We start from the raw sequence: 27,455 nt of genomic DNA, 5'->3' as shown, positions 1-27,455 counted from the left end.
AGCTTCTCTTCTCACATTTGAAGGGAACCATTTTATGAGATGTTAAGGAGTAGGAAGAATAGACACTCGGAGACTAGAATCAACCAAACTTTTGTCCTCTGGCACGTCATGTGTGTCATTGTGATCCCTGGCGTTCCTTGTGCGACATTCAAATATGCCTGGTTCCTGTCGTGTCCTGAGCTGCGTGACAAGCCTCAGGTCTCTCGGAGGAGGGCGCGTTCCGTCCAGCAGATGAACAAAGGGTACATTGCTGAGAACCTTTCTCCCTCTTCTGCTCGTCTGCAGCTGTGGACAGAGTGAAGAGGCCATCCCCGGAGTCACAGAGCAGCAACCTATGGGTCGTGGTGGGCGTGGTCATCCCGGTGCTAGTGGTCACCGTGATTGTCATCATCCTCTACTGGAAGCTGTGCCGCACAGACAAGCTGGATTTCCAGCCCGACACGGTGGCCAACATACAGCAGCGGCAGAAGGTAAGCGCCAACTCCTGTGTCCGCACGAGCATCTTCATGGGGCAGAAACAAGTTTAGGCTTGGATGCTGAAGGACAAGGGAGGGCCATCGAAAGAACTCTTCAGTCTAATGGGGGCTCTCCTCTGTCTTCATGTCTGTTTACCGTAGCTCCAGTTCTCTGTGTTAGGAATGTATTCCAAGAACAGGACCTGTAAAACAGATGAGAGTGAGCCTGGGATCCGCTGTGATTTTAACGTTGAGGGACTCCGTAGAAGATCAGTTCATTCTGGGAATGGGTTGTGATTCGTTCAGTCTGGCTATTTTGGTTTTTGAAGAGCAGTGGCCACGCAGGTTCCCTCAGATCTGTGTGTCTTTCCTCCTACACAGATCCACTAGACGGCTCTCTTAGTTTCCTTCTGTCCGTGTTGGAAACCCGTGTGTGTGTGTGTGCGTGCACGTGTGTGCGCGTGCATGCGCACACACCTGAGGAGGTCAGAAGAGGATGCTGGATTCTTGGGAGCTGGAGTTAGAGGTGCTTGTGAGCCACCCAGTGTGGGTGCTGGAAACCAAACTCTGGTCCTCTAGAAGATGAGCAAGTGATCTTAACCACAGAGACATCTCTCCAGTGCCTCTTTAATCATTAAAAATTGGTCATACATTTTTTAAACTTCTGTATTATGATGGACTCTAGTCTTCCAGCATAGCCTACCTAGCTCTTTGTTGTTGCTCTGAGTGGTTGTCCACTGAGCGGTGCTCTAAAAGGTGACACCCTCTGTGTCACCTGTTGGTCCTGATTCGTTTCTCTTCAGATAAAGACAAATCTCAGTTCCAGATTCTCTAGGTTTTGTTAATGCTCCTTTCCATGTTTTCCATGCCCCTGCTGGACTCCCTAGTTGGATTTAGGGTATAGGGGTTGTTTGTTTGGTTTTGGTTTTTTGAGAGACAGGGTTTCTCTATAGCTTTGGACCCTGTCCCGGAACTCCGTCTGTAGACCAGGCTGCCCTCCAACTCACAGAGATCCATCTGTCTCTGTCTCCCAAGTGCTAGGATTAAAGGGGTGTGCCACCACTGCTTGGCTAGTTATTTTTTGAGTTGATTTACCTGCACCTAATTTGACAGTGGTTGTTTTCAGCTCCCCACTTTTCATTTGTCTCTCCAAGGCATTCAGTTTTGTAGAAATAGTGGTTCTTTTTCATATGAATATTTTGGACTTTCTGTGATACTGCCATATGAGCTTTCATTCAAAGAAATTGACTTGGGGTCAGCATCTGGCACCGCACCTGGTGTGAACAGAAACCTTGCCTGCATTCGAGAGAAAGTCTCTAGCTGGGGACATTGACCAGCATTCATTTCAGCCAGTCTGTATTAGCACACGCCTACTATGTAAATCTTGGAAGGCTTGCTCTATTCTGAAAGTGATAAGATCAAGCAAATAGCAAAAGAGCAAGAAATAAAAGATTGCCATAGTAACCTTCTGATTTTATTCAGATGGTCTCCAAAAAAAAAAAAAAATCTACTAGCCGGGCACAGTGGTGCATGCCTGCAGTCCTTGCACTTGGGAGGTAAAGGCAGGAATATCACAATTCAAGGCAGCTGGGATTGTACTACTGTACAGTTTCAAAAAAAAAAAAACAAAGCAAAACAAAACAAAATGGGCTGGGAGGAGGCTCAGTGATGAAAGCATTTGCCTTGCAAGCATCAGGACCAGGGTTTAGATCATCCACACCTACATAAAAACTGGAGCGTCTGGTGACTGCCTGTAACCCCAGAGCATCTGAGGAGGAGAGGATCTCTGGGGATGGCTAGCTAGACTAGACAGATTTGCAAGGTTTGGGCTCAAGGAGTGACCCAACCTGAGAGTGATTAGGGAGATAGCCAACATCAACCCACACACACGTGAACATGTACCCACCACACACCACACACACATAACCCATGGAAAAACAAAACCGAAGCAAAACCCATAAATATTCCAAACCTCAGCCTCCTAAATAAAAAGTAAGTTTCAGCCGGGCGGTGGTGGCGCATGCCTTTAATCCCAGCACTCGGGAGGCAGAGGCAGGCGGATCTCTGAGTTCGAGGCCAAGCCTGGTCTACAAGAACTAGTTCCAGGACAGGCTCCAAAGCCACAGAGAAACCCTGTCTCGAAAAACCAAAAAAAAAAAAAAAAAAAGTAAGTTTTACTTTTAAATATGTTATGTACCTATAATAGTAAATAAAGAGTATTTTGCTTTCTTATGAATTAATGAAAAATCTTAATTATATTGCAAGCTTATAGCTATCAGTATGCCTGCAGCCTTTTGTGCATGGATGCATGGATGTTCTCTTTCTCCCCTACCCTCACTTACTATTTACGTAGTCTGCTGGTGCCTGTAGTTGTTATTGTTAACGCTAACAAACGACACGGAAAAGGCGCCTGCCATAGTGTTCAGTGATTCGTGGCATGAAATCGGATCAGCAAGAGGGAGGGACATGTTTTTTGTTCTGGTGAAAGAGCGTTGTTACGGGGAGACTTAGCCCGTAGAGATGTTTGGGTCTTTTCTGTTCTTTCTGCCATACCTACTCCTTGTGGAAGCCTTGTCCATTGTAAACTGCTGGAGGTCAGCGGTTCCCCAGCTGAAAACAAGATATCCCCCAAGCTTTCTCCCTCACTTCTGCTTCTGTGATAGTTCCATGTGGCAGATGTTGCTATAAATCAAATGGATGGTTCCAAATAGAACTTCCAGCCGGGGAAGTTCTTTTTCTTCAGGGGCTGCAAGGGTCTCTGCGTACACACAGCTTTGTTGCAGTAAAGATCTTCATGGTAGAACCCCAAGGAAGTGAGTGACTGCTGGCAACATTAGGAGGCAACTGCATCTTCTTTTGCTAGCATTGCAGCTGTCTGCACAGGATTGCCATAGGTCTGCAATAGGAAGACCGTGACCACCCCTTAGCTGAAAGCAAACCTGTCTATTTTCTTCTGAGGCTGCACAGCTGTGGTGAAGGGTCTGTCGCCTGTGCCCTGAGGTAATGAGTGCGGTTCTGTCCTGTGACTGTGGTCCGCATCCCCGCTCCTGCGGCTTTCTCTCCCTCTCCTATTCAGCCCACCCTGATGCTGCCCTGTGTCGCTCTGTGAAATCCTCCAGCAAATCTCAGAGTTGCCAACATATGGAAACAATAAATCTACTGACCTGCGCTCCCCAGCCCCTCCCCCTTGTAATGAAGAGACCGCTTCAGATTGTCTGAGGGTCCATGATGTTTGAAAGACAAAAAGAGGGAGAGACCAGCGTGTCTTAGGTTTCCAGGCAGGCCGTCCTGATGTCCGGTAATAACGGGAAAACACCACGGATCTTTCCTTTATTTGTATTTGCTTTCATCTCTGTCCAAAGCCATCATTTGTTATTATTACCTAAAAAACTACAGTGTGAATCCTTCTCACCATAAATGGCTGGATGCTCGCAGGCCCCATGGGAATGTTTCTTCCAATGGGAGCAGCCCATACCAATGATTAGTGTAGGATTGTAGCCCCTGGGTGGTTCACACCCTGAGATGCTATTAAAGTTGGCACTGTGGGCAGCCAGAAGGAGCTGGCCACACCATGCACATCCCTTGTCTGGACTCCTAAGTGTTCAGGCCAGACTTAAATTACAAGCACCAACAGCAGGTTCTCTCTGTCTGGTAGGGTGATATTTGTGGAGAAGACCCAGTCTTTCACAGATTGACCTGCAGCAGTACAAGCATGGCAAATGTGGGCTGTGGCAGCTTGGGGGGCATTCTGCTGCTTTCTGAGAGGTGATGCTGGGCTGGAACTGAGGTGCAAGAGACCAGTGGACCTCTGTCTTAGTCACAGTTCTGTTGCTGTGTAACACAACACCATGACCAAGACAACTCTTCTAAAAGATAGGATTTAATTGGGGCCTTGCTTACAGCTTCAGAGGTTTAGTCCATTATCATCATGGTGAGGAGAATGGTGGCACCCAGGCAGATATGGTGCTAACAAAATAGCTTAGAGTTCTACATCTGGATCTGCAGGCAGCAGAAAGACTGACTGGGCCTGGCATGGATTTTTGACACCACTGACACAGTCCTCTAACAAGGCCACACCTCCTAATCCTTCTAATCCGTTCAAAGAGTCCCACTCCCTGGTGACTACGCATTCAAATATATGAACTCATAGGGACCATTCTTATTTAAGCCACCACTACCTTGGAAGGGGTGTGAAAGCTGGAGCAAGCTTGTAAGGAAGGGCACAGCCTAAACTCCTGACAAAAGACACATCTCAAGAGCCTTGAAGAAGTCTATGGGATTGGAACTGGTACCACAGGTAGCCACTGCAGGATATCTGCCAAGGGAAGCAGTCTGGACAGCTGTCCATTTGCAGTGGTCACTTGGGAAGGCAGTGTGGAAGAGAAATGCCACCGGTACTCCTCCCCAGCTCCAGACTTAGTCTTCTGGATCATTAGCACCCTGACAGTCTCTGTCACCCATGGTTCAGTGTGGCCTGTAGGTACCAGCACAGTCGAGTGTTCTCCTTCCAGCCCAAGGATCACAGGGCCCCTGGTGGCCAAACTGAGGATAACCCTACGGCTGTAACTCGATCTTGTCTTCACTTTTTAAATGGAAGCCCCATGGTGGTTGTGGGGGATCTTTCATCAACTGTTATCAGTCAAGTAATGAACTCACACAATGGCACTTTCCACACCATTGCAGGGTTTTTGTTTGTTTGTTTGTTTTGGTTTTTTTTATTTTTGTTCACACACTTTTTGGGATTTACTGTATGGTTTCTGTTGTCTTTCCTGGAGATCTGATGGACCCAAGCATTGGGGGCTTTGCTGTGTCTTGTTCCATATGGGTCTCGTTATATTTATGGCCCACGTGGTTTAAAATTCATCACGCATCTCTCATGTTACTTGGCCGATCTGTTTGCCTAGACCTCCCTGACTTGTCGGCAGCGTGTTCCCGTGGGGCCAGGCAACGTGGCTTGTCCCCCAAGTGATATATGGGAAAAAAAAAGAAAGAACAAAAGAACTATCTTTCTCCAGAAATAACTGACCGTAATTTGAATATTGAACACCCGAATTCATCATGATTCTTTTCCTTATGAAAAACCGGTTAAAGCCCATTTGCACACCTAAGGAAGGTGGGGATACCATGCCAGCCTGGCTTTAGTCTAGGTTTATTTTTTAAGGAATGGAAAAACTAGTTCCTGGTGGTTCAGAAAGCAGGGGCTAAACTAAAAGCAGCGAATTCCCTGGCTGGGGGAGGGGTGGTATTTTTTGTAATTTCTCTTTCTGTGCGTTGGTGGCTATTGTGCGGTGTTTAAGTACAGATGAATGCCCTGTTTTTATGGTGGGTGAAGGTAGTGACTTCCCAGCTCTTGGGATGAGCTCTGATGAGGATGTTTAAGGGTGTGTGTTGGGCTTGATAGTCAACAGGACTTGTGTCTCACGTTGACTCTAGGTCAATCAACCTAGTAAGCTCCGTGTGTCGGCTGGTTTGCGTGGAGCCCAGTCAGGCATTAGATATTTATGGAGGGTCTAGTGTGGGTCACATTGCCACTTACAAAGTATTTTATCTAAACCTTCATCTATAGCTGGGGTTGATGCCCTGAAGGCATCTCGGTTTATATTTACTACTTGGCCTTTTATCAACTGATCGCCTTGAGCGTGCCATCCATCTCGTTTGCCCAGCCGTGGCATTTGTGAAGCCTTTTTACAGATATTGCCATGTTTGTGTCTGACCCGGCCCTGCCATGCTCTCAGGGGAGGTGGCTGCTGCTTGGCCGTGGCCTGGGGGGACGGCGCCACAGAGGCCAGTGCTGTTTTGTGTTTTGACATCAGTTCTTTCAGAGGCCTTTGGTGACAGTCTGCCACTCCTTCAGTTGGACGAAAGCAAACCCTGGAATGGGTAACTGCGGTCTGCTGGGTAACTGCGGTACCCAGCTCTTTGAGTCATATGATTTCCTGCTGGGATAGGGAGCGACAAGGAGCTCGCCACAGTTTGCTAGCTGAAGGCCTCGCGGGTCAGGTGGCTGTTGTTTCTGTTACTTTTTCACTTAGAGGTACTTGGTTTAGGAAGCTAAAAGACTATGTAGTTTGGAGTAAAACATATGTACAAGATTGCAAATTGCTCATCTGGGGATTTTCCTCATTAGCTGAGAGTAATTGGTGTCAAATTGTCAGTTTTCTAGCCATCTTAAAAAGGCTTCATAGATAAATGCTTGAGAATTACGTGGCTAGATAGACATATAATTTCAAGATGAAAATAATATTTACAGTTACATATTTACTAAGTTAGAATAGTATATCTCAGTCTGATAGGCAGGAACCCATCCTAATATATTTATTTATTTATTTATTTATTTATTTATTTAGTAAGTAAGGTTCAGGAGTTGCCTAATTTTTCCTTTATTCATATATACAATACATGCTTTGCCTTTAAGAGCTCAGCTGAAGTCAGACAGTGCTGGTGCGCACCTTTAATCCCAGGACTAGGCAGGCAGAGGTAGGCAGATCTCTGTGAGTTCAAGGCCAACCTGGTCTACAGAGTGAGTTCCAGGGCAGCCAGGGCTACACAGAGAAACCTTGTCTCGAAAACCAAACAAAGAGCTCAACTGGATCTTTGTGGGAACTTAAAACAAATGAGCTGAAAATATTGGGCTAGAAAGTATGGGGCTTGTGAAGGGTGTGTTGCTGATTGCTGTTAAGTATATTATTTTTTAAAAAAGATGTGTATTTTTTATGTATATGTATTTATGTGCCTGAATGTGTATGTGTGTACCACATGCATGGAGGGGCGCTTGGAGGCCAGAAGAGGGGTGAGAGCCCTGGAGTTGGTGTTGGCAGATGGACGTGAGCCCCCATGTGGAGGCTGGGACTTGAACTCAGGTCTTCTTCAAGAGTAGCAGTGCTCTTAACCCCTGAGCCGTCTCTCCAGCCCCTTACACACAGTATTTATGCCAAAGTCCAGATGTCTTGCTCTGCAGCTAATCTAATGTGTGCAGAGACACAGGAGATAAACGAGCAGAGAGTGCTACCCGGGGAGCCTCAGGTGACTGAACCTGACTGTGGTATCTGGTTACTGACAGGAGCGGATGGGAGTTTCCTGTGGGACTGAGTAAAGGTTCAAGGAAACAAAGATTCTCTCTCGGTTCCATCATTCCCTTCGTTGATTTTAAGTTGGAGTTTTCATTGTTTTAGAAGTAGATATGAAAATTTTTACTCCCCTGTCGTTTGATGCAAAATAAAGACCCAGGCTCTCGGGCTGGGGAGATGAATCAGCAGTCAAGAGCCCTGGCTGATCTTGTAGGGGACCCAGGTTTGGTTCCCAGCACCAAGTCTGTGACTCAAAACCACCTGCAATTAGTTCCAGGGGAACCGATACCCTGTTCTGGGGTCACACATACCAGGCATACACACAGCACGTGGAGGCAAACAATCATACACATAAATAAAAATAAAAAGATCAAGGGGAAAAGAAAAGACCCAGGCTCAGCCCGGTGTAGTGGCGTACATTCTTAATCCTAGCATACAGAGGACCAGCCAAGAAAATTGAAGTTCAGGGCCATCCTCGGCTATATAGCAAGATGACTGGATTCAGGTAATAACAACAGAGAGCCAGGCTGAGGCCTTGTGAACTTGGTGCTTACAAGCCCTTGGGTTGTGGAAAGTAGTGACCTTGCAGCCAGGAGGCACTTCGTGTTTCCAGGGCCGCCATGCAGATCTCGAACACGTCCCTCCTGAGGTGCACAGACAAAGCACTAAGCTTGCACCTTCAGGATGCCCCACTTAAGCCTGCACCTTCAGGATGCCCCACTAAATTCTAAGGGATCTGGTGCTCTCTTCTGACCTCCACGGGCACCAGGCATGCGTGTGGTACACATATGTACATGCAGTCTGATTTCTGGCCTCCACACATGTGTACATACAAATGCTCATACACTCACATGTGTGTATCATGCATGCACACAGGAAATACATTTAAGGTAGGGAAAGAGGAAGCCATCTCCAGGCTTACTGTATTTGGTGAAAGGGGTCTGCTAAGCACTTTGAGATGCCATTATTTGATGTTCCAGAGGTTTCTGTTCTCTTTGTGGAGAACTCTAAGAAGCTACTGTGTTCCTAAGAGCAGGGCTTCTCTTCTGTAAGGGCAACAGGACTGCTGGAGGGGTGTGGGAGAGGGGAGCCTCTGCTTCTAGGAAGTGTTTGTCCACCAAGTGACCAGCTTGAGGAAAGGCAACTTGAATCTGTCATTTCCCATGCAGTGTTCCTGAGCCCAGGGATGCGTGGAACGGCGGCCTGCTCTAGTAAAGGAAGCTCATTTAATTAGAGAATGTGGCTGCCAGCTGCTCTGCCTTTTGTCCAAGCAACTCTTTGTAAGCGGTCCTTACTGTACGATTTTTCGCCCTCTGCTGGCACAAGTCGTTATTGCGGACTTCAGGTCACAAACCTAAGCCGACAGGGTCGCTTTTAAGGCTGAAAGTAATGCATTGTGACAACAGCTTTTGCGCCTGTGTATATACACACTATACTGTACACATAGGACATTGTGTGAAAGTTCTCCTCAGATGGGAGAGTACTCCTCAGGACTCTGAGCGAGTCTGGCAGCATTCCTTATCAGCAGACCCCTCTGGACAGCTTCTTGTATTTCTAAGTTAATTAATTTTTTGATTTTGTGTGTGTATAAGTGCTTTGCCTGCATGTATGAGTGCATACCACCTGTGTTCTGGTGCCCACAGAAGTCAGAAGACGGCACTGGATCCCTAGAACTGGAATTAACAGGCAGTTGTGAGCCACCATGTGGGCACTGGGAACGGAACCCAGGTCCTCTGGAAGAACAGTGAGTGCTCTTAACTGATCCATCTCCCCAGCCCCTTAGGGCAGCCTTGTCTGTGTATTCCCATTTTCCTATGCCCTGCAGACTGGATTTAAGGAAACTGTTAATAGAGTTTGTCACATCATTAAAATGACGTCACCAGACTGGGTACTCTGCATCTCGGTGTCACGAATGTCCTTCGTCCGTCATCGTAGGCTCAGAAACTGAAGCCTAGAGAAGGTGCAGCTCCCAGGGTCTGATTCTGGGTGTGGTGTCGGGTGCACTGGTGTCCCCAGAGGGAGCACCGTGTCCACCAGTGAGCACAGGCTGTTTCTGCAGGTCTCTGCTGCGGACCACTCCTTATAGAAATCCTTCCCTCGACTTCCGGTACACTGAACTAACAGACTGGTCTGTTTATTTGAAGTCTCCTGTTTTCTTCTATGCTTCCTTTTCTGTCCCCCAGTTCCAACCTGTTAGATGGTTTTTCAACAGCGACTCCACATTCTGGCCTGCATATCATTGGGCGGATAACCAGCAGGGGCACCTCTCAGACTGAGCGGCTCCTGAGCTATTGTCCTCTGTCTCCAGCCCCCTGGAGCTGCTTTCCTCTGAGGCCTCTTCTGTCTTCCAGACTAATGATGCTGAAAGGGAAGCCGGTATTTTATCTCCTGGAAACTTTGCTCCTCCAAGGACATCCCCTTAATATCCCCTCCATGTTGGGGAGGCCCTGCCTCAGACTTTCAGGCCGTTACCTCTTCTCCCCTGGTTTCTTTTGTCTGCCTGTCCTGATTCTGTGCACATGATGTCACTGGGTCCTTGTGCTTGGTCTACTTAGATTTTAGAAATCTGCCTCTTTAGAAATAGAGACTGTCTGAGTACCCAGAGGACAATCTTAAAAACGGCCATTTGGAATAAAATATGTGGAGCCTGGCCCCCCTCTCTCTCTCTGCCTCCCCACTGCATCCTACCCCTTCAGTGCTAATGCAATCTCTTCTAGGCCTCTGTTAGTCTCTGTTTGTCTCACACTTTGGTCTACAGCAAGCTCTTTGAAGCCTTTACAGTTTCCAGGGCCTGGATGAAGTGCTCCTTTTTCTATATAAAAAAAAAAATCTCACTTCACAGGTCTGTGACAATGGAGCAAGCGATCTGTTGGAATGGATTCTGTATTGTGGTCTTGCTATTTAATCCTTGTATTCTTGTTTAATCTTTCATAAGCATCTGTGACGGATTCTAAGTATAAACAGAACCTGGCACCTGATCCGTTACAGAGATGTTTGTTGAATCGGGTTGGTGGCTTTGCGGCAGTCTTGGGCCAGGGGTCATGCGCCTCTGACCTCTCCTTAACCACCTTGTTCCTGTGTGCTTTAGCTGCAGATCCCCAGTGTGAAAGGCTTCGATTTTGCTAAGCAGCACCTGGGCCAGCACAATAAAGATGACATACTGATCATCCACGAGCCAGCGCCGCTGCCGGGACCTGTGAAGGACCACGCCACGCCCTCTGAAAATGGAGATGTGCCGAGTCCAAAGTCAAAGATCCCTCCTAAGAACATCCGCCACAGAGGAAGGTCGGTATTGGGCTTTCCAGATTGTTCTCTGTTGCAGAGTGTGTTTCAGTTTTCGGACTGTTTCTGGTGTCAGAAGTGCCGGTGATGAGTATTGCCTTCAGCCTGCAGTCTGGGAGACTGTTGACTTGCCCAGTTATACATATAAACCCCAAAGTGTTTTCTTTCCCTTCTGCTGGCCTACCAAATGAGACTGTGTGACTTCTTCCCTCCCGCAGAATCGCAGATTTGATTAGGGATCAGTCAGCTAAGAGTTGAGTGTGTTTTGAGGTGAATGTCTTAGGCTTGGTGAAGGTAACGCAAGAATTATGTAAAGTGAGTAGCAGGGGCCAGCTAGATGGCTTAGCAGGTAAAGGGGCTTGCTGCCAAGTATGATGACCTGTATTTATTTGATCCCTGGAACTCACGTGGTGGAAGGAGAGACCAGATTCTTACAAGTTATCCTCTGACCTCCACCCAGGTGTTGTGGCACACTAGATAGATAGATGTCAGATAATAAAATAAATGTTAAGCTTGGTCCACCATACATACTCAGTCAGGAGGCCTCCTGTGCCTGTGTCTGCTCTGCTGGTAGCTGGCTGTGACCTCTTGCTTTGTCTGCAGTGACCTTCATTAGTTCCTCCCGGGCTTTGTTTTTTTCCCAGCTACCCTCACTGTGAGACATCACAGGTTCTCACCCACTCCCTCCTTGCCCATTCCAGTCCACTTCCAATTCCTTGTGCTAAAGCAAAGCTTGTGGAGAGTTGTGTATTCATTTTCCAAACTGCCAGGGAGGCCCTTGTTGCCCTTCGCCTGTGAGAAGAGCTAAAATGACCCTGAAGAAGACAGCCTGGTCAGGGTTGACGTTAGTTCACAGCTTGGGCCCCTGAAGCCTCCCGCTGTCAGCCTCTGCTTGAGATTCAGAATCCTGGCTTCTGATTGGCTGCTGGTAGTGGAAAAAGCCCGTGTCCGTACCACCATTCAACATCCAAACGCGTGTCCTCACTTCTGCCTCCTCCTGTCTGCCTTGGGGATCTGGCCTCGTTGAAGAATTTATTGGATGTTGGAGCATGGTCCTTAGGAAAGAAAATGAATTACGCAGAGAGATGCTCTTGGCTTAATTATTTCCTAGGCGTAGAATACAGCAAATCACCAGAGATGATTTAACGTGTTAGTAAAAGTTTTCAAAGAATTGCTTTCTCCCCAGTAGCCCTCTGTAAACAGCAGCTGATCCTTCGCCACAGTGGTCTTTGAGGGAGATACAGTTGTCCTGCTCAGCTTTGAGTCCCACCTCCATGGACTCAGCCAAGGGTGGGTCAGAAAGCTAAGGAGGGAAATCATGTTGGTGATGAATGTCCAGACTCATTCTTGTCATGATTCTTTTTTTTAAATATTTATTTATTTATTATGTATACAATATTCTGTCTGTGTGTATGTTTGCAGGCCAGAAGAGGGCACCAGACCTCATTACAGATGGTTGTGAGCCACCATGTGGTTGCTGGGAATTGAACTCAGGATCTTTGGAAGAGCAGGCAATGCTCTTAACTACTGAGCCATCTCTCCAGCCCCTTGTCATGATTCTTAAAGCAGCTCTTGCAACTCTTTGCTGTGTTGTGTGAGGTGCTCTAAGTTATGTAGAGATGCTTACAAGAGAATAGTGTAGTATTAGGCAAACACTGAGCCATTTCGTGTAAGGCACTTGAGAGCATCCATGGCCCACAGGTACCACGGAATGGCTGTGTAGACAGGCCCTCGAGGGCACCTGAATGTATTAGCAATTCGTGCTGCAGTCGAAGCTAGGAAGTGCATGGAGAGAGACCAAGTGCTCACAGGTTAAGGCTGTTCCCTACCTAGCCTGGTACATCCTTGTGCCGTGTTACCCTTAACGTTCATGCATGGAATCAGATCGCATTTGGGGTCATTGTTTCCAAGGTTTGGAGTTATTGGGGTAGCCCCAGAAATTCTCTAACCTCCTAGGGTTCTTGGGTTCAATTGATGCTAAACCAGACCAGAAGCCCGGGTTCTTTTTTTTTTAATCCCTGTCCATCCGTCCTCCCTCCCACCCTCCCTCCCTCCCTCCACCCCCCTCCCTCCCTCTCTCCCTCCCTCTCCCCATCCTCCTTCCCTCTCCCCATCCTCCCTCCCTTCTCTCTCTCTCTCTCTCTCTCTCTCTCTCTCTCTCTCTCTCTCTCTCTCTCTCTCTCTCTCTCTCTCTCTCTCTGTGTGTGTGTGTGTGTGTGTGTGTGTGTATGTGTACGTCTGTAGAGGTGGAAGTCAGACCATCAGGCTTTGGGCAAACACCTTTACCTGCCGAGCCATTTCGCAGACCATTATTTTTAAGAGTAAGTTGTTTTTGTTTTTTTTTTTTTTTTTTTTTTTTTTTCTCGTGGAAGTATTAAACCCAGGGCTTTAAAAATGCTGACTGGTGTTCAAACACTTTGCTACGTCCTCAGCTATGGAGCCCAGGTTCCTTTCCATCCAAATGTGTTGGACCCAGACTGCCTGTTAGGAAACGACCTCAAGCAGGGTGGGAGGGGGGCTCAGCCTTGGGCCCCAGCAGCTATGGGAATCTCCTCCCCAGCGCTTAGTGTCCAGCAGTTGTTGGAATGCACCCCTGCTCAGTTAACCTTGCCAGTCTGTTCTCAGGACATGGTGACTGCCTCCGAAGCCTGCTTTGAAATGAACGAGACATTTAAAAATCCTTCTAGGCCTCTCTGATGTTTGCATTCTGCTTTCTGTCTGCAGAGTTTCTCCCTCAGATGCCGACTCCACAGTCAGCGAAGAGTCTAGCGAGAGGGACGCCGGAGAGAAAACGCCGGCCGCTGCCCATGAGAGCAAGGCCCAAAGAGCTCCGCAGAGTGGTCTGTCCCTGTCCTTCCTTCCAGTGTTAACAGTTGTCATGATCAGAGTCCTATGGGGCAGGAGATTGTCCTACTGCAAATACTAAACTTTAAAAAAAATCTACAGCCGGTGATGGTGCACGCCTTTAGTCCAAGCACTCAGGAGACAGAGACAGGTGGTTCTTGACAGTTCAAGGCCAGCCTGGTCTGCAAAGCAAGTTTCAGGACAGCCATGGCTACACAGAGAAACCCTGTCTCGACAAACAATCTACAAAAATGGAATGCCCATCGCTCTTGTTAGGTTTTTTAGTCTTGTCCCTTTTGAACGCTGTGCTGGTGTCTGCTTCAAGGGAAGGCGGTAGAGAATGTGGGTCCACTGAGATGTGACTTAGAGCTAGCAATTAATTTTAACTTAGCATCAGGACAGATTTCCCACCTGAAGGACAAGGAGAATTTCATAGAAGCTGTGGTCTTAAAACTGCCTGTAGCACAGTGTCTTTTTTAGGAACCAGTTTGATGTCACACTGTGGGGTGATGTTTATCTGTGGCAGGTTCATCCCCTTCGTGGGTGGTCCCGTTTTCTAGATCATTCTCCCAGCAGGTAGTTGGGTGTAATCAGATGGTTCAACCTCGTCTTTGCAGGCCAGGCACAAACAAAGGTCATGCCCACTGTCAAGTTCATAGCTGTATGTCTAATAACCAAAAAACCAAAACAAGCAGAAACAAACAAACAAACCAAAACAATGCCATAGGCCTGCCTTGACTTGGTAAGGGGTTTTTGGCATGATGACAAAGTGTTGTGGTTTCATTGAATTGAATTTGGGGTTTTTGGAGGCAGAGTCTCATGTAGCTCAGCTCTACCTGAAAATCTGGTTCTTCTGATTCCACCCTGACTGGTGCGGTGACAGACATGCTCCCCCATGCCTGGTTAGCAGTGTGGCTTCACGTTTGTGTGTGTATGGTGTGTGTTTATTATGACCCTGGCACACATGGGAAAATCAGAGACAGTTTGTGGGAGTCCTTTCTTTCCTTTTACCGTATGGATTCTGGGAATTGGATTCAGGTTGTCTGTCCTGGTGGTGAACTCTGTTACTCACTGAGCCATCCTGGCCTAGGCCCCAGTAGCTTGGTTTCAACTTAACAGATTGTGTTAATTGGGTTACTCTTGGCGAATTGGCTGGGGCTTTGTTTTTATCTCAGGATCGTGTCTCAGCAGTTCAGAGATAAGGGGTTTAATAGTGGATTTTGTACTTACTGTTTTAGAGACTTTTGGGTCTCCATAGCTCTGGCTAGCCTGGCACTCACTATGTAGACCGGGCTGGCCTCACAGTGTTCCACTTGAAAGGCACATGCCATCCTACCCAGCTGTACTTGCTTTAGAATGTTTCTGGTTTTGTTTTTAGGTTTACTTTGTTTTTATGAGGGTTTGAGTGCCTGCATGTATGTATGAACACCATGGGCATGCAATGCCCATGGTGGCCGAAAGAGAATTTGGGTCTCTAGGAACAAGAATTTGGATGGTCGTGACCCATAATATGGGTGCTTGTAACTAAACCCAGCTCTCTGCAAGATCACCAAGTGCTTTGAACCTCAGAGCCATTCCTATAACCCCTTTGTGAGATTACATTATCTCCACTGAAAATACAGCATAGACCGAACCACATTCTGTAAACGAAGAGACTGGACCAAAGCTTAAAGACCTTTTATGCCCCTGCCCCCACTCCCAAGGTCTTGCAGGTCCCGCCTCAAGCTCCTGTCACTCACCCTTGCCATCCCTCCCTGCTGGGTCTTAGGTAATTTTGAGGAAATACCCTTCTAGAATAAGGGAAGAGTTTTTTCCTTGTGATCCAGTTTCACAACATCTTAAAGCTTATTTAGTACCATGGTAACGGGTGCCGTGTTTCAGATATGGCAGGATTAAATCTCATTTCCATCCTGGGAAAGAAATAGCTGAAAAAGAAAGAAGAGAGTCCTCACCCTTCTCCAGTTAGCTTTTGCTGTTTGTTAGTGCCCGCCCTACCCCTTCTGACACTAGCACACCCAGTGTGCTGAGAAGGGAGCAGACCCAAGCTCCACTGTCGGCATGCCTTCACCTGTGAGGCAGGGCAGTGAGTGGGAGCTGCCTGGGAGTGCCGGGAGTTCGAGTGATGGTACCATAATTGGAAGCAGCCTAAGATAATATCAGCTCACTTAAAGCTCCCACCTTCTTAAAAGGGACCATCAGACAGCTTTGGGGCTAACAGGAGGCTTTATTAAATACCATATATTTGAGTGTGTGTGTGTGTGTGTGTGTGTGTGTGTGTGTGTGTGTGTGCGCGCGCACGCGCACATGCTGGGCACGTGCTTTCACTGAGCTAAATTTCTAGTGTCCTCCTCTCTGTAGACAGTGGCTTCCATGTAGCCCAGGTTGGACCTCAAGCTAGTGATCTTCGTTTTGAGTTCTGGGAAAGCAAGTGTACGCTGCACCTCAGTTGTTTCTTAAAATGTGAATAAAAATTCATTTTCTGCGGCATAAGCTGTGAGCGGGGAGGAGGTTGTTGAGAACCACCAGGATTGCCCTTGGATGAGTGCTCCCTGTCACCATTGCGTGTGGCACACCCAGGAGCCAGCTTTAGGCTGTCTGGCATGCTATTTTCAGCCCGACTCTTACAATGGAAACTCCTGAGAGTTTGTGTTTTGGTCATTTCGATCTTGACTCCACTTCCTGCCCTTCCGTTTGGAAGGTGCCAGCTAGACTGTCATGCATCCCTTGCGTTCATCTCTGAGACCTCCAGAAGTAACTGACTCACAGAGTACCGTGTTCTCAGCCGTTGTGGTTAGGGGGAGCCTCATCTGTTTCCACTTTCATCCCTGAAGAGACCGTGGAGAGGCAAAAGCGGAGGGTGTGTGCCCTTGAGCAAAAGCGGTCTCCTTGTCAGTCGGTGCCGTCCTCCCAAAGCCGCTACTCCCGCCTTTCCCTCAGGAACACACCTACTAGAATGGACTGCCAGGTGCTTTTTGAGGGGGGGCAAGGTGGCTAAGACAGGGTCTCACTACGTAGCCCTGGATGCAAAGCTTTGACTGTGTAGCTCTGGCTGGCCTGGATCTCACTATGGAGACCAGGTTGGTCTTGAACTCCCAGAGATCCACTTGCATCTGCCTCCTGGGTGCTGGTATCAAAGGTGTTTGCCACCACACTGCCTGTTTTTTGATATTATTCTTTTGGCTTTTTTGGGGGGCCCACTACCCAACTCCCAAATAAATCACATGTGGAGACTTATTTTTAGTTATTAGATGCCTGGCCTTAGGGTTGGCTTGTTTCTTGCCTGCTTTTCTTAAATTATCCTGTCTACCTTTTGCTTCTGGGCTTTTATCTTTCTTACTTGTGTACATCTTACTTTCCTTCTTACTCTGGGGCTAGCCGGGTGGCTGGGTGACTGGCCCCTGACATCCTCCTCTCCTTGTTCTCTCGTTGGTCCTTCTTCGCCTCGTTTCTCCTTTTATACTCTCTGCCTGCTAGCCCTGCCTATCCTTCTTACTTCTGCCTTGCTATTGGCCGTTCATCTCTTTATTAGAACCATCAGGTGTTTTAGACAGGCAGAGAATCACAGCTCCACAGTTAACCAAATGCAGCATAAACAAAAGTAACACGCCTGAAAATGATCCTCCCCAGCACTGGCCCCTCTCCCGCAACGCTTCCTGATGTTCTTACATATGCCAGTGTGTGGTTCTGAAGTAGTTAGAACCTCATCAGCTTGAACGCCACGAGCTCCAGGTGCTAGGATTTCTCGTGGGGACGGATAGACATTTATTTTGGCACCATTGTTTCAACCTGATTAGCTACATGCATGTACATACGTGTAGCACTGAGGGCTCATTTCTGAGATGAGATCGTCCGTTAAGCCTCGTTCGAGATTTCTCACTAAGGCGGTTCCCAGAGGCTTCTTCGAGGACTGTGAACTAAGTCATGGTGACGGCCGCCGGCTGTTGTCATTCAGTGTTGCTCTCTCCTGAGCACCTGGAATGTGCTTGGTGCTGGAGATAGGGTGGGGACGGTGGCTCAGTGATCTCTGCCTCATAGGGTGTGGCTGGAGGGCCTCCAGATTTAGGATGGTGTGGGCTAACTATGTTTATCTGTAAGTGACGAAACGCCTTCTTAAAACCATCTTCCATCGGAGCATTTCAGGAGCGCTCTTTCCTCTGTCATTGTGTGCGTTGCTGACACTCTGTATGGCCTCCTCCTTGGGGCCTTAAAGAGCAGACAATAATTTCCCCCTTTCATTTCTAGTTATTTAAGTATTTTGATATATACTTACGATATGATTTTTAAATGCACTTTTAATTTTGTGTCTGAGTATTTTACGTGCATGTATACGTGTGCCGCGTGTGTAACTCGTGCCCAGGAAGGTCAGAAGAGGTCCTCAGATCCTCTGGAACTGGAGTTACAGATGGTTGTGAGCCACCATGTGGGTGCCGGGAACTTGAACCTGGCTCCTCTCCAAGAACAACTGCTCTCCCAGAGTCATGTTTTATACATAAAAAACATGGCGCACGGTGGTGGTGCCGCACGCCTTTAATCCCAGCACTCAGGGGGCAGAGGTAGGAGGATCTCTGTGAGTTCGAGGCCAGACTGGTCTACAGAGTGAGTCCCTGTCTTGAAAAACCAACGCCAGACAAACAAAAAGCATATATGCTTTATAGAATGGTAAATCAAGTTATTTACTGTATGAGATACTTATCACAATTACCATGTTTTTATGTGAGAGCACTTAAAATTTCGCTCAGTGTTTAAAGTTACATTTGTCTGTTTATCATGTGTGTGTATACATGCACATGTGGTGTGCACACGTGTACCTGCCACAGCACACACGTGGAAGACAGATTTCAGGAGTCCGTTCTCTACTTGCACCACCTGGGGTCTGGACTTCAAGCCCGCATCGGGCTTGGCAGCAAGCATCTCTACCTGCTGAGCCCTCTTGCCTTGGCTCACTTCTTGGCTATTTTAGAATAGATAATATATTATTTATTGCAGTCATTAGATAGATGATTTCTTGAATGTGCCGTGTAATTTATATTACTACCTTTTTAAAAGTGCATTGAAAGAGAAAGGCATTTTAATCCAAAGTCCCTACTAGCCTTAAGGCAGGATTCCTCACATACTCACTTCTAAGCCTCTATTATGCTTCCCATGGGTTGTTATTATCTATGTAATTTTTTTTAATAAATTGCACCGATATATAACATAATACACATTATAATTTAACACCAAGTTTTAAAACTCTTTCCAGGCATTTTGAAGGGCTGGGTCTATTTCTTTTTCTTTCCTGCCTTTTCCTAGCAGTTTGGCCGAGTAGCCTGAGGTCTGGGCATGCGTTGCCTTGAAGGTTGTTGCTGATGAATGACTGACTTAAGCTCAGTGACCTCGGCTGAGAGGAAGGACAGCAGCCCAGACAGAGGCTGCGGTGCAGGCTGAACCAGGCAGAGAGGATGGCACGGGGAGCTCCCCACGCCAACCTTTAGCTCCAAAGGCAGCAGGAGTGCTGGGAGACTGGGCTGATGTGCCGACTTTGGGACTTGTCTCTTCCGAGGTTCAGATCAGCAAGGCTGGCCTGCTGGCGAGGTTAATCTCTTTTTAGTCGTGAATCCTGCAGCTTGCATCGCTGGCCTTGCGGTTCAGGTCGGTACGGAAAGAAAGCCTAAGACTGTAAGAGCGTCTGCCATTGAGAGACACCGCTCGTTTGGAGGGTACACATTGTCTGGCCCCTTGGGAAAACAGACACACAGTTCAGATCAAGAGAGGAATGTTGTGCATTCCTTAGGTAAAATACCCAGCATGCCACTGTGGCCTACTGCTTGCTTTGCCAACTTGTACTCCTTTAGATTCAGAAGACTTCCCACTCCAGGCTTCCCATTTTCACTAGAGGTTTCAAACCGCTGGCTTTTGTTCAAAAACGGTTCCTACCTGTTCCCACCCCTTCTGTTGGCTGTTTACTTTAGAACAGTGCCTAAGCATCCGCAGTTGACTGGCTAAAGGAAAGCTCTGGCTGTTCTTCAACCAGCTTCTCCCTGCTTCCTCTTTTGAGCTTTCTTCCCTCCCTTCTTCCTTCCTTCCTTCCTTCCTTCCTTCCTTCCTTCCTTCCTTCCTTCCACCTTTTTTTTTTGTTTGTTTGTTTGTTTTCAAGACAGGGTTTCTCTGGCTATCCTGGAACTCACTCTGTAGACCAAACCAACTTTGAACTCTGCCTGCCTCTGTCTCCCGAGTGCTGAGATTAAAGGTGTGTGCCACCACCACCCAGCTTGCTTTTTCTTATGCATTTTGGTGTTTTGCTTGCATATATGTTAGTATATCACATCTATGCCTGGTGCCTGAGGAGGCCAAAGACCACAGCAGGTCACCTCAATCTGGAGTTATAGCCAATCATGGCCCACCATGTGGGTGCTGGGAACTGAACTGGAGCCCTCTGCAGGAGCAGCCAGTGCTCTTACCAGCTGAGTCATCCTTCCAGCTCCCTTTTTTCTTTTTAAGCTTAAATTTTACTGGAGTTATATTTAGTACATATATTTCATTAGAGAAATTTATCATTACTGAAAATGAGAAGCTAGAGAAAGTCAGTCATGATATAAGATACTGTGTGTGTGTGTGTGTGTGTGTGTGTGTGTGTGTGTGTGTGTGTGTGTTTGAAACAGGGTCTCAATGTGTAGCCCTAGCTAGCCTGAAACATAGTTTACACCAGGCTGGTATTAAACTCACAGACATTCACTGCTGCTGTCTCCTGAGTGCTGGGATTAAAGGTGTACACCACAGTGCATGGTTTGTCCATTTTTTTGGTGAGGGCATAAAGTTTTTCATTTCCATAGGTCTGATTACTTCTTTAAAAATATTGCAGTAAAATGTATATAACACGAACCTGACCCTTTTTATTCTTCAGTGCCCCATTTAGAATGGAACTGATTTCTTTTAAGGGGGAGGAGGCTTTTCTTCTCTTGCGTCTTCAGCTTTTCCTTCTACACTGGGAGTGAAAACCCTGCCATGTTCACAGCTAATTTGGTGCTCTCCTGTGTGGCTCTAGACCCTTGTCTTTTGTCCCTTCCCCACTCCTCTTAAAGCCCAGTCAGCCTATCCATATCCATGGCGTCTGTATTAACCAACAACTATAGATCAGATATATGTTTTTAAGTTACATGTATGTTCCATGCGTGTGTGACCTTCCTTGTCACTCTTGCTGAAGTAACCATTAACACGGTGTTTACATTGTCTTAACAGGTAATTTAGAGGGGATGTAAAGCTTACAGGACAGTGTGCTTGGGTTGTATGTGCGGGTAGATACTGCACTGTTCTTTAGAAGATGCTGAGTCCAGCTGATCGGCTTAGGACCTGCAGGGTCCTTGAACTAATCACCACCCATGCCAAGGGAAGACTTCATAGCTTTCATAGCTAATTGCTGCTGTGCCAGTGAGTGCCCAGAGGATAGTGGAGGCCCAAAGCTGCTGCTATAAATACTTTGGTGGAAGTTGTACAAATTGCTCATTGTCCCGCTGAACAGCTTCATTCTCCCGCGCTCGTCTTTTTCCCTTTTCTAGCAGGCTCTCGTGATTCCAGGCTAGCCTAGGACTTGCTGTGCAGCTGGGGATGATCTTGGAACTCTGCTCCTCCTGTCCCCACCTTCTAAGAGCTAGGATTCCAGGCATACACCAGCACGCCCAGCTCAGGTGTTTTGTTCTGTGGTTCCAGACTTTGAACCCAGGCCCTGAAACATACTATGATGTTCTCTTGTCGAATGAACCTTCCTTTTTCTTTATGAAGATTTTTTGTTTGTTTGTTTTGTTGTTTTGGCGCTCACTCTGTAGACCAGGCTGGCCTCTAACTCACAGAGATCTACCTGCCTCCGCCTCCTGAATGCTGGGATTAATGGTGTGCCCCACCACTGCCCGGCTTCACTTGAAATTTTTAATGAAGCCAAAAGAGATAATTTAATATAGACCACGTACACCGAACCAGAGATTTTGGTTGCTTTGGTCAGAGACTAGGACCGAGGATGTTTTCGGGGATGATGCATAGTTTTGACTCCTGGCTGCTTTCCGGTGCTTTCCCGCTCATTGCCTCCATTCTGTTCCAGGTGCTCCCCTGCCCAATTCAGGCAACGAGCAGCATTCCTCGGCCTCCATCTTCGAGCATGTTGACAGGATTTCCCGATCCTCAGAGGCCAGCCGGCGGGTCCCCAGTAAGATCCAGCTGATCGCCATGCAGCCCATCCCAGCACCCCCAGTGCAGCACCCTGTGCTGGCCGACCGAGTCGCAGAAACCAACAAAATCAACAAGGAGGTATTCAGTGTTAAAGAAAGCGAATTAATAAAAAAGCCCGCGTCCTGATTCGGTCCATGCTAGAACAATGAGTGAAAGGCCCAGTGTCAGACAGCTGCTCCCTAATTAATTCAAAACACTACAAGCTGGGCATGGTGACTTAGGCCTGTAATCCCAGCACCCTGAAGGCCGAGACAGAAGAGTCACTCAGGGACTACATCGCTTGGGCTGCAGTGTAATGCCCTGTCTCAGAATCAAAAAAACAAAACAAGCAAGAAATCACACACATGCACCATGCACACACACACCTGCTAATTTTTAATGTTTTATTTATTCTTTGAAAATCTGGTACATTCCTACAATGTACCCCCCCCCCCCAATTCTCCCCAGACTCCCTAACCTATCTCCCTCCCAGCTTCATGTCGTCTTACCATCATCATCATCATCATTAGTAGTAATAAGTGCCATCCCCTGGGCATGGGCAACCTAGCAGTAGCCACATCCTCAAAAGAAAAAGTGTCTCTTCCCCACTTAGACATCATCTGCCCATCGCTCCTGTACTGGTGGCCTCTGGAGCCCTCCTGCATGCTTGATTCTTTTCACCCTTCAACACTAGTCGGGGACAGTGGTGGATCCTGACAAGATTAGCAGGGGAGTGTTAGAACAGCCCTGAGAAGGCTCTCTGGAAAGCCTTGCTCCCTGCCTCAGCCACCCAGGCTCTGGAACACTGGGGTTAGCCTGCAGATGGCCAGCCTCCCCTAAGCTAGCCATCATCAGTGAGTGGGCTCTCTGCCCTTGGTGTGGGCAGTGCCCCTTCTCTGGTGGAAGTATCCCTGAACCTGAACCAACACCCTAAACGATTGTTGTTGCTGCCTACCGCCTGCACGTAGATCCAGTCTGCTCTGCGCCACAAGTCGGAGATTGAGCACCACCGCAACAAGATCCGACTGCGCGCCAAACGCCGAGGCCACTACGAGTTCCCGGTGGTGGATGACCTGTCTTCTGGCGACACCAAGGAGCGACACCGAGTGTACCGCAGGGCACAAATGCAGATCGACAAGATCCTGGATCCCGCAGCCAGTGTGCCCTCTGTGTTCATAGAGCCCAGGAAGAGGTGGGCTGGGGCGCCAGGGACGTGGTGGTCAGGCAGACTAGACTCAGGGCGGGATGGACACGGGCCAGTGACAGAAATCCTGGTCATATCCAGGTGCCGGTCTGTGACTGTGAATTGAAGAGGTTTCTGTAGAGGTCGTGTAGGCCTGCAGGAAATGGAGGAGCCAGCTCCTGGGGAGGAAGGGGTTCCTAATCTCCACATCCCAGTGCTAGCCCCGATTGCTTCCTCGGTCTGACCAAACCGTTGTGCAGCCAGCTTGTCCCCCGCCCCATTGGCTCGTCCGGCCCCCCCCTTCTTACTCTGTATTTCTTGTCTCCATCACCGGGATGGTCACAAGGCAGTGTGGCGAGCCAGCCTTCATGTTTGTGTTCTCACAGCTCCCTGCAGCCTTTGGCCCCACCTTCCCACTGGTCAGCCCCTGCCCCATCTTGTCGGTGTGTCCTCTGTAAACACACTGGCGCTGAAATCACTCAGTGGTCCAGAGCTGCAGCTGCTCTTCCAGAGGACCTAGGTTGGATTCCCCAGCACCTCCGTGGTACCTTGCAGCCATTCGTAACTCCAGTCCCAGGAGATCCGGTGCTCTTTCCTGGCAACACACCTACACGCCAAGAAATAAATACAACATTAAGCTTGTCTTTCTGTGCCCAAACCTGTACCCCTGGGGTAGGTGAGACCTTCCTCTATTTCGGTTCTCTCTGCGGCCAGCCACACAGAGCTATGACTGCAGTGGATAGCTCTCTCATCTTGCCCCCAGATTCACCCACATCCATTTCTGGCCCTCAGCCTGCTGGGCTGGCCCTCTTAGGCTGTTCTCATGTCCCTCCTCAGCTTCAGATCTGGTCACCCCCTCAGGTCACCTGTGGGGTATTAATAGCTCTCGTCTGGGCCTGCCACTTTGTGACCAACTGTCACTAGATGATGTCTTGAGTACAGACTGCTCTGTTGTCTATCTGATAGTTCGGTCTCATCTATAGGGCCCAGGTGTGGCTGTGACCAGACTGTGGCTGTCACTTTGTCAGAATCCCTGGCGCCTTTCCAAAGTGGCCAGCCCATCATAGGCATTCTGAAAACATTGGTGTTAAGTTGATAAGCCAGTAGCTAACAGGTTTATTTCCTGTGAGGATAATTTCTGTTTCTTTTTCTTATCAGCTCACGGATAAAACGTTCTCCTAAGCCACGCCGGAAACACCAGGTCAATGGCTGCCCTGCTGATGCCGAGAAGGACAGACTCATCACCACAGACAGTGATGGCACATACAAGCGGCCTCCCGGTGTGCACAACTCTGCCTATATTGGATGCCCGGTGCGTAACCCCAAACCCTTGGGAACCAGGGTGGGAGTTACGAGGAGGGTGCCTTGATGGGAGGGAGAGTGCTGCTGCCCTGTGCACAGTGGACACCAGGGCCAGCGGGTCATGTAGCACACAGGGTAGATGGACTTGGGCATCAGCTAAACCTGAATCATATCAGCCTGGAGCCGCTGGGTGACACCTCTGCCAGTGTGTCCCAGGCTTTCCTCTGTGATAACCCGTCTCTGCTTTCAGAAGGGGAGCTGCTTGGGGTTAATTGGAAGAACAAGAATGTCCAGCTTGTCTCTTTCTGCTCTGATGGCAGTTGTTCGGGGTTTTTGTTTGTTTTTTGGCTGGTTAGTTGGGGTTTTTTTTTTGTTTTTTGTTTTTGTTTTTTTATTTTATTTTTTAATATTTCCTGTTTTGTCTGCACACCTCCACACTCACATAGAATTAATTACTCAGCTGAGTCTTTATCCAAAATGTTGGGACCGCACTGCTTCAGATACTCGGTATGTTGGAATATACGTGCACGCTTTACCTGTTGAGCATCCCGATAGGAAAGTCTGCAACTTGAAGTGTTCAAAGTTCCCAACTGAGCATCATGTCAGAGCTCAAAAAGTTTCTGATTTCAGTTTAGGGATGTTCAACCTTCATACATACGTACACACATACATGCATACGTATAATTTTCATGAGCATAAAGAGCTCAGTGGAAATCAAAGAATGAGACCCCCCTTTTTTTTTCAAATGGAAATGGACACAGACAGTGTGGCTTGAAGTGGTAAAGGCAGACATTGATACATGATGACATGCACACACAGGCTCCATTGAAGAGGAAACCTCGCTTCTCAAGGGACCATTAGCAAGAGACACAAAGATGCCCTGGGAAAGAGAGGGAGAGTCCAAAGGACACAGTTCACTGGCAGCAGGGGGAGTGTAAAGACTCTCCCCAAGCAAACTGAGAGAGCCAGCTTTGTCTACATTACCTTAGCAGCAGCGTGTCCTCAAAGACGGCATTGTGATAGTTACAGTCACTCCAGAGGACTCAAGTTTATTGGAGGCTTCCACTTTTTCCCTAAATGACATGAACCTGCTCTTGAGGGTCCTTGTGAGCTAGAGCTGCTAATTATAGGTGCAGCTATAGAAGGGAGGAGTCGAGTACTTTCTCTCTCTGAGTGCAGTGCTCCCTGATGGGGGAGGACTCCCCTTCACACACACACACACACACACCCCTATCTGCTTTTCCTGCAACATGGGCATTCCTGTCCTGCTGGAGATTTTGGGAAGTCTAGAGAAACCATCTTTGTAGTCCTTCCATATAGTCACCAGGTGCTTTTGTGGAACTAGTCATAGAAGAAGAAACAACATTGCCTTCCCTTCCCCCACAGCCTTTCCTGGCCAGCCCGGGCTCGCCCTCCAAAGGGAGTCTGTCTGAGATCCTTGTTTTCCAGCCCTTGAGTTCCATCCTCCTGTTGAACTCTGTAGGGAGTGATCGTTCTCTGATTCATCTTCATTGATGACCAACTGTCAGGCTCCCCTCGTGGTGTCCTGGACCCTCCTTTTTGGGTTTAACTTAATTTGGGGGAACAACACCTTGCTGTGTTGCCCGAGCTAGCTTCAGAATCCTAGTTCGAGCAAGCTTCCGAGTGCCGGGACTGCAGGCAGAGACCATGCTCCTGGCTTGGACCTTCCTTTGTTTTCTCCGTTTTTGTCTTTCACAGGAAGTGCAGGGTTCCTCCAAGAGTTGGTGGCAAGAGCCTTCCTGGAACCTCCTTGGACTATAGGACTGCCTTCCCAAAGATCCCCTGCTCAGAAAATCCTTTCCACATCTGCTTAACTTTTGACTCTGCCTGAAATTCTGTGATGTGTGTTTCAAAAATAACGCCTTTCTCAGAATTCACCTTCCCCAGCTAGATTTTTACCTTCAAGAGCATATGTGTGTTACACAGTTTTAAATTATCTAGAATTTTCCACTTTCTCTCTCAAACTAAGTTCTCCTTGAGGGCTGCCCTCCAGAACCCTCAACCCCTTCTAGCCTGTCTCTACTCTAGTTTGGGCTTGGGCCTGGAAGACTTCTGTCCTTGGATCACATCCAGCCGCTGCTGTTTAGGTCAACACTGGCCTTTTTTATAAGGATAGCCACGCCCTTGCTTGCCTGCTGTCTTTGGCTGCTTTTTGAGTTGCGTTGTAACAGACTTTTATGACTTGCAGAACCTAAGATATTTATTGTCTGGATCTTGACTAAAAGTTTTTGTTGGCAGCAGGCCTGTTGGTGCCCATCCATAGGCCCAGCTGCGGCCGGGCGGTTCCTTGAGCCCAAGACTTTGGAGGTAGAGAGATCCTATCTCATTAAAACAACAACAGCAACAAAACACTACAAGTGTGTTGACCCCCAAACCAGATGCTCTTGGAAGAGAAAGGCGGTGCTATTAATGATTAAACCAGGGCGGCAGGCACAAACCTAAACTAGGATGTGAGGTTGCTTTTTTCAGAGTCCACTAAGGATTGCAAAATAGCCAGCATAGGGCCTGAACCACAATGCCTAGAAGAGAGGTCCATGTTTGTGTCTGAAGACCGACAGGGGCAGGAATCTCGGTCCTCTGAGCACGACACGGCCATTGCCGTTTTGCGATCAGAGCAGATCTGAAGCAGGCAGGGGGAGCGCATGAGGAGCCCCAGAAAACCCAAAGCTCCTCCCTTCTGGAGAACGGATAAGGGTTAATAATTGCCAGGAGGCAGATTTTCTCGATGGCGCAGCTGTCTGTCAGTTGCCCATGCCCCTTTAAGTCTCACTTCTCATGTAAGTCACCCCAGTGAAACTCATTGGCTACACTGGAGTAGAATTGGGGGTTTGGTGCCCTCTCTGGGGGTACGTTGGTGTGTGTTCATGTCTGAACCAACCAGCCCTGAATCATAATGGGCTCAGCAGACTAGAGTTCAAGAGAATAGAATTTAAATTCCCAGCCAAGCAAGCACCTTAGGAAATCTTAACGTTATGGCCCTCAGGTTTTCATTGTTGAGTTCTGTCTCCATGTGGAGCGCTGTGCTAGCAGATGGGATGTGGGCAAGAGGACTCTTGACTTCCAGATTCTGACAGTAGAGGCTGAGACGTGAAGAGGCAGTGGGGAGACAGAATGGGAAGCTCT

General features: G+C 48.0%; 1 protein-coding gene across 3 annotated transcripts in view; it reads left to right on the top strand.

Annotated features, from left to right (window-relative positions):
• Window positions 1-27,455, top strand: part of Kiaa1549 (KIAA1549 ortholog) — a 118,086-nt gene that overhangs the window by 74,702 nt on the left and 15,929 nt on the right. For all 3 annotated transcript variants that reach the window (XM_038320234.1, XM_038320233.1, XM_038320232.1), the window contains exons 10-15: window positions 286-470; window positions 10,611-10,807; window positions 13,529-13,644; window positions 21,720-21,925; window positions 22,795-23,018; window positions 24,168-24,321. In XM_038320234.1, the coding sequence (XP_038176162.1) occupies window positions 286-470; window positions 10,611-10,807; window positions 13,529-13,644; window positions 21,720-21,925; window positions 22,795-23,018; window positions 24,168-24,321 (1,082 nt within the window). The remainder of the gene's footprint in view (window positions 1-285; window positions 471-10,610; window positions 10,808-13,528; window positions 13,645-21,719; window positions 21,926-22,794; window positions 23,019-24,167; window positions 24,322-27,455) is intronic.

Source organism: Arvicola amphibius, chromosome 2, assembly GCF_903992535.2.
Source record: "Arvicola amphibius chromosome 2, mArvAmp1.2, whole genome shotgun sequence".
In the NCBI taxonomy this organism is placed as follows: domain Eukaryota; kingdom Metazoa; phylum Chordata; class Mammalia; order Rodentia; family Cricetidae; genus Arvicola; species Arvicola amphibius.
The sequence above is the reverse complement of the archived record's forward strand: the minus strand, read 5'-3'. Positions and strand labels throughout refer to the sequence as shown.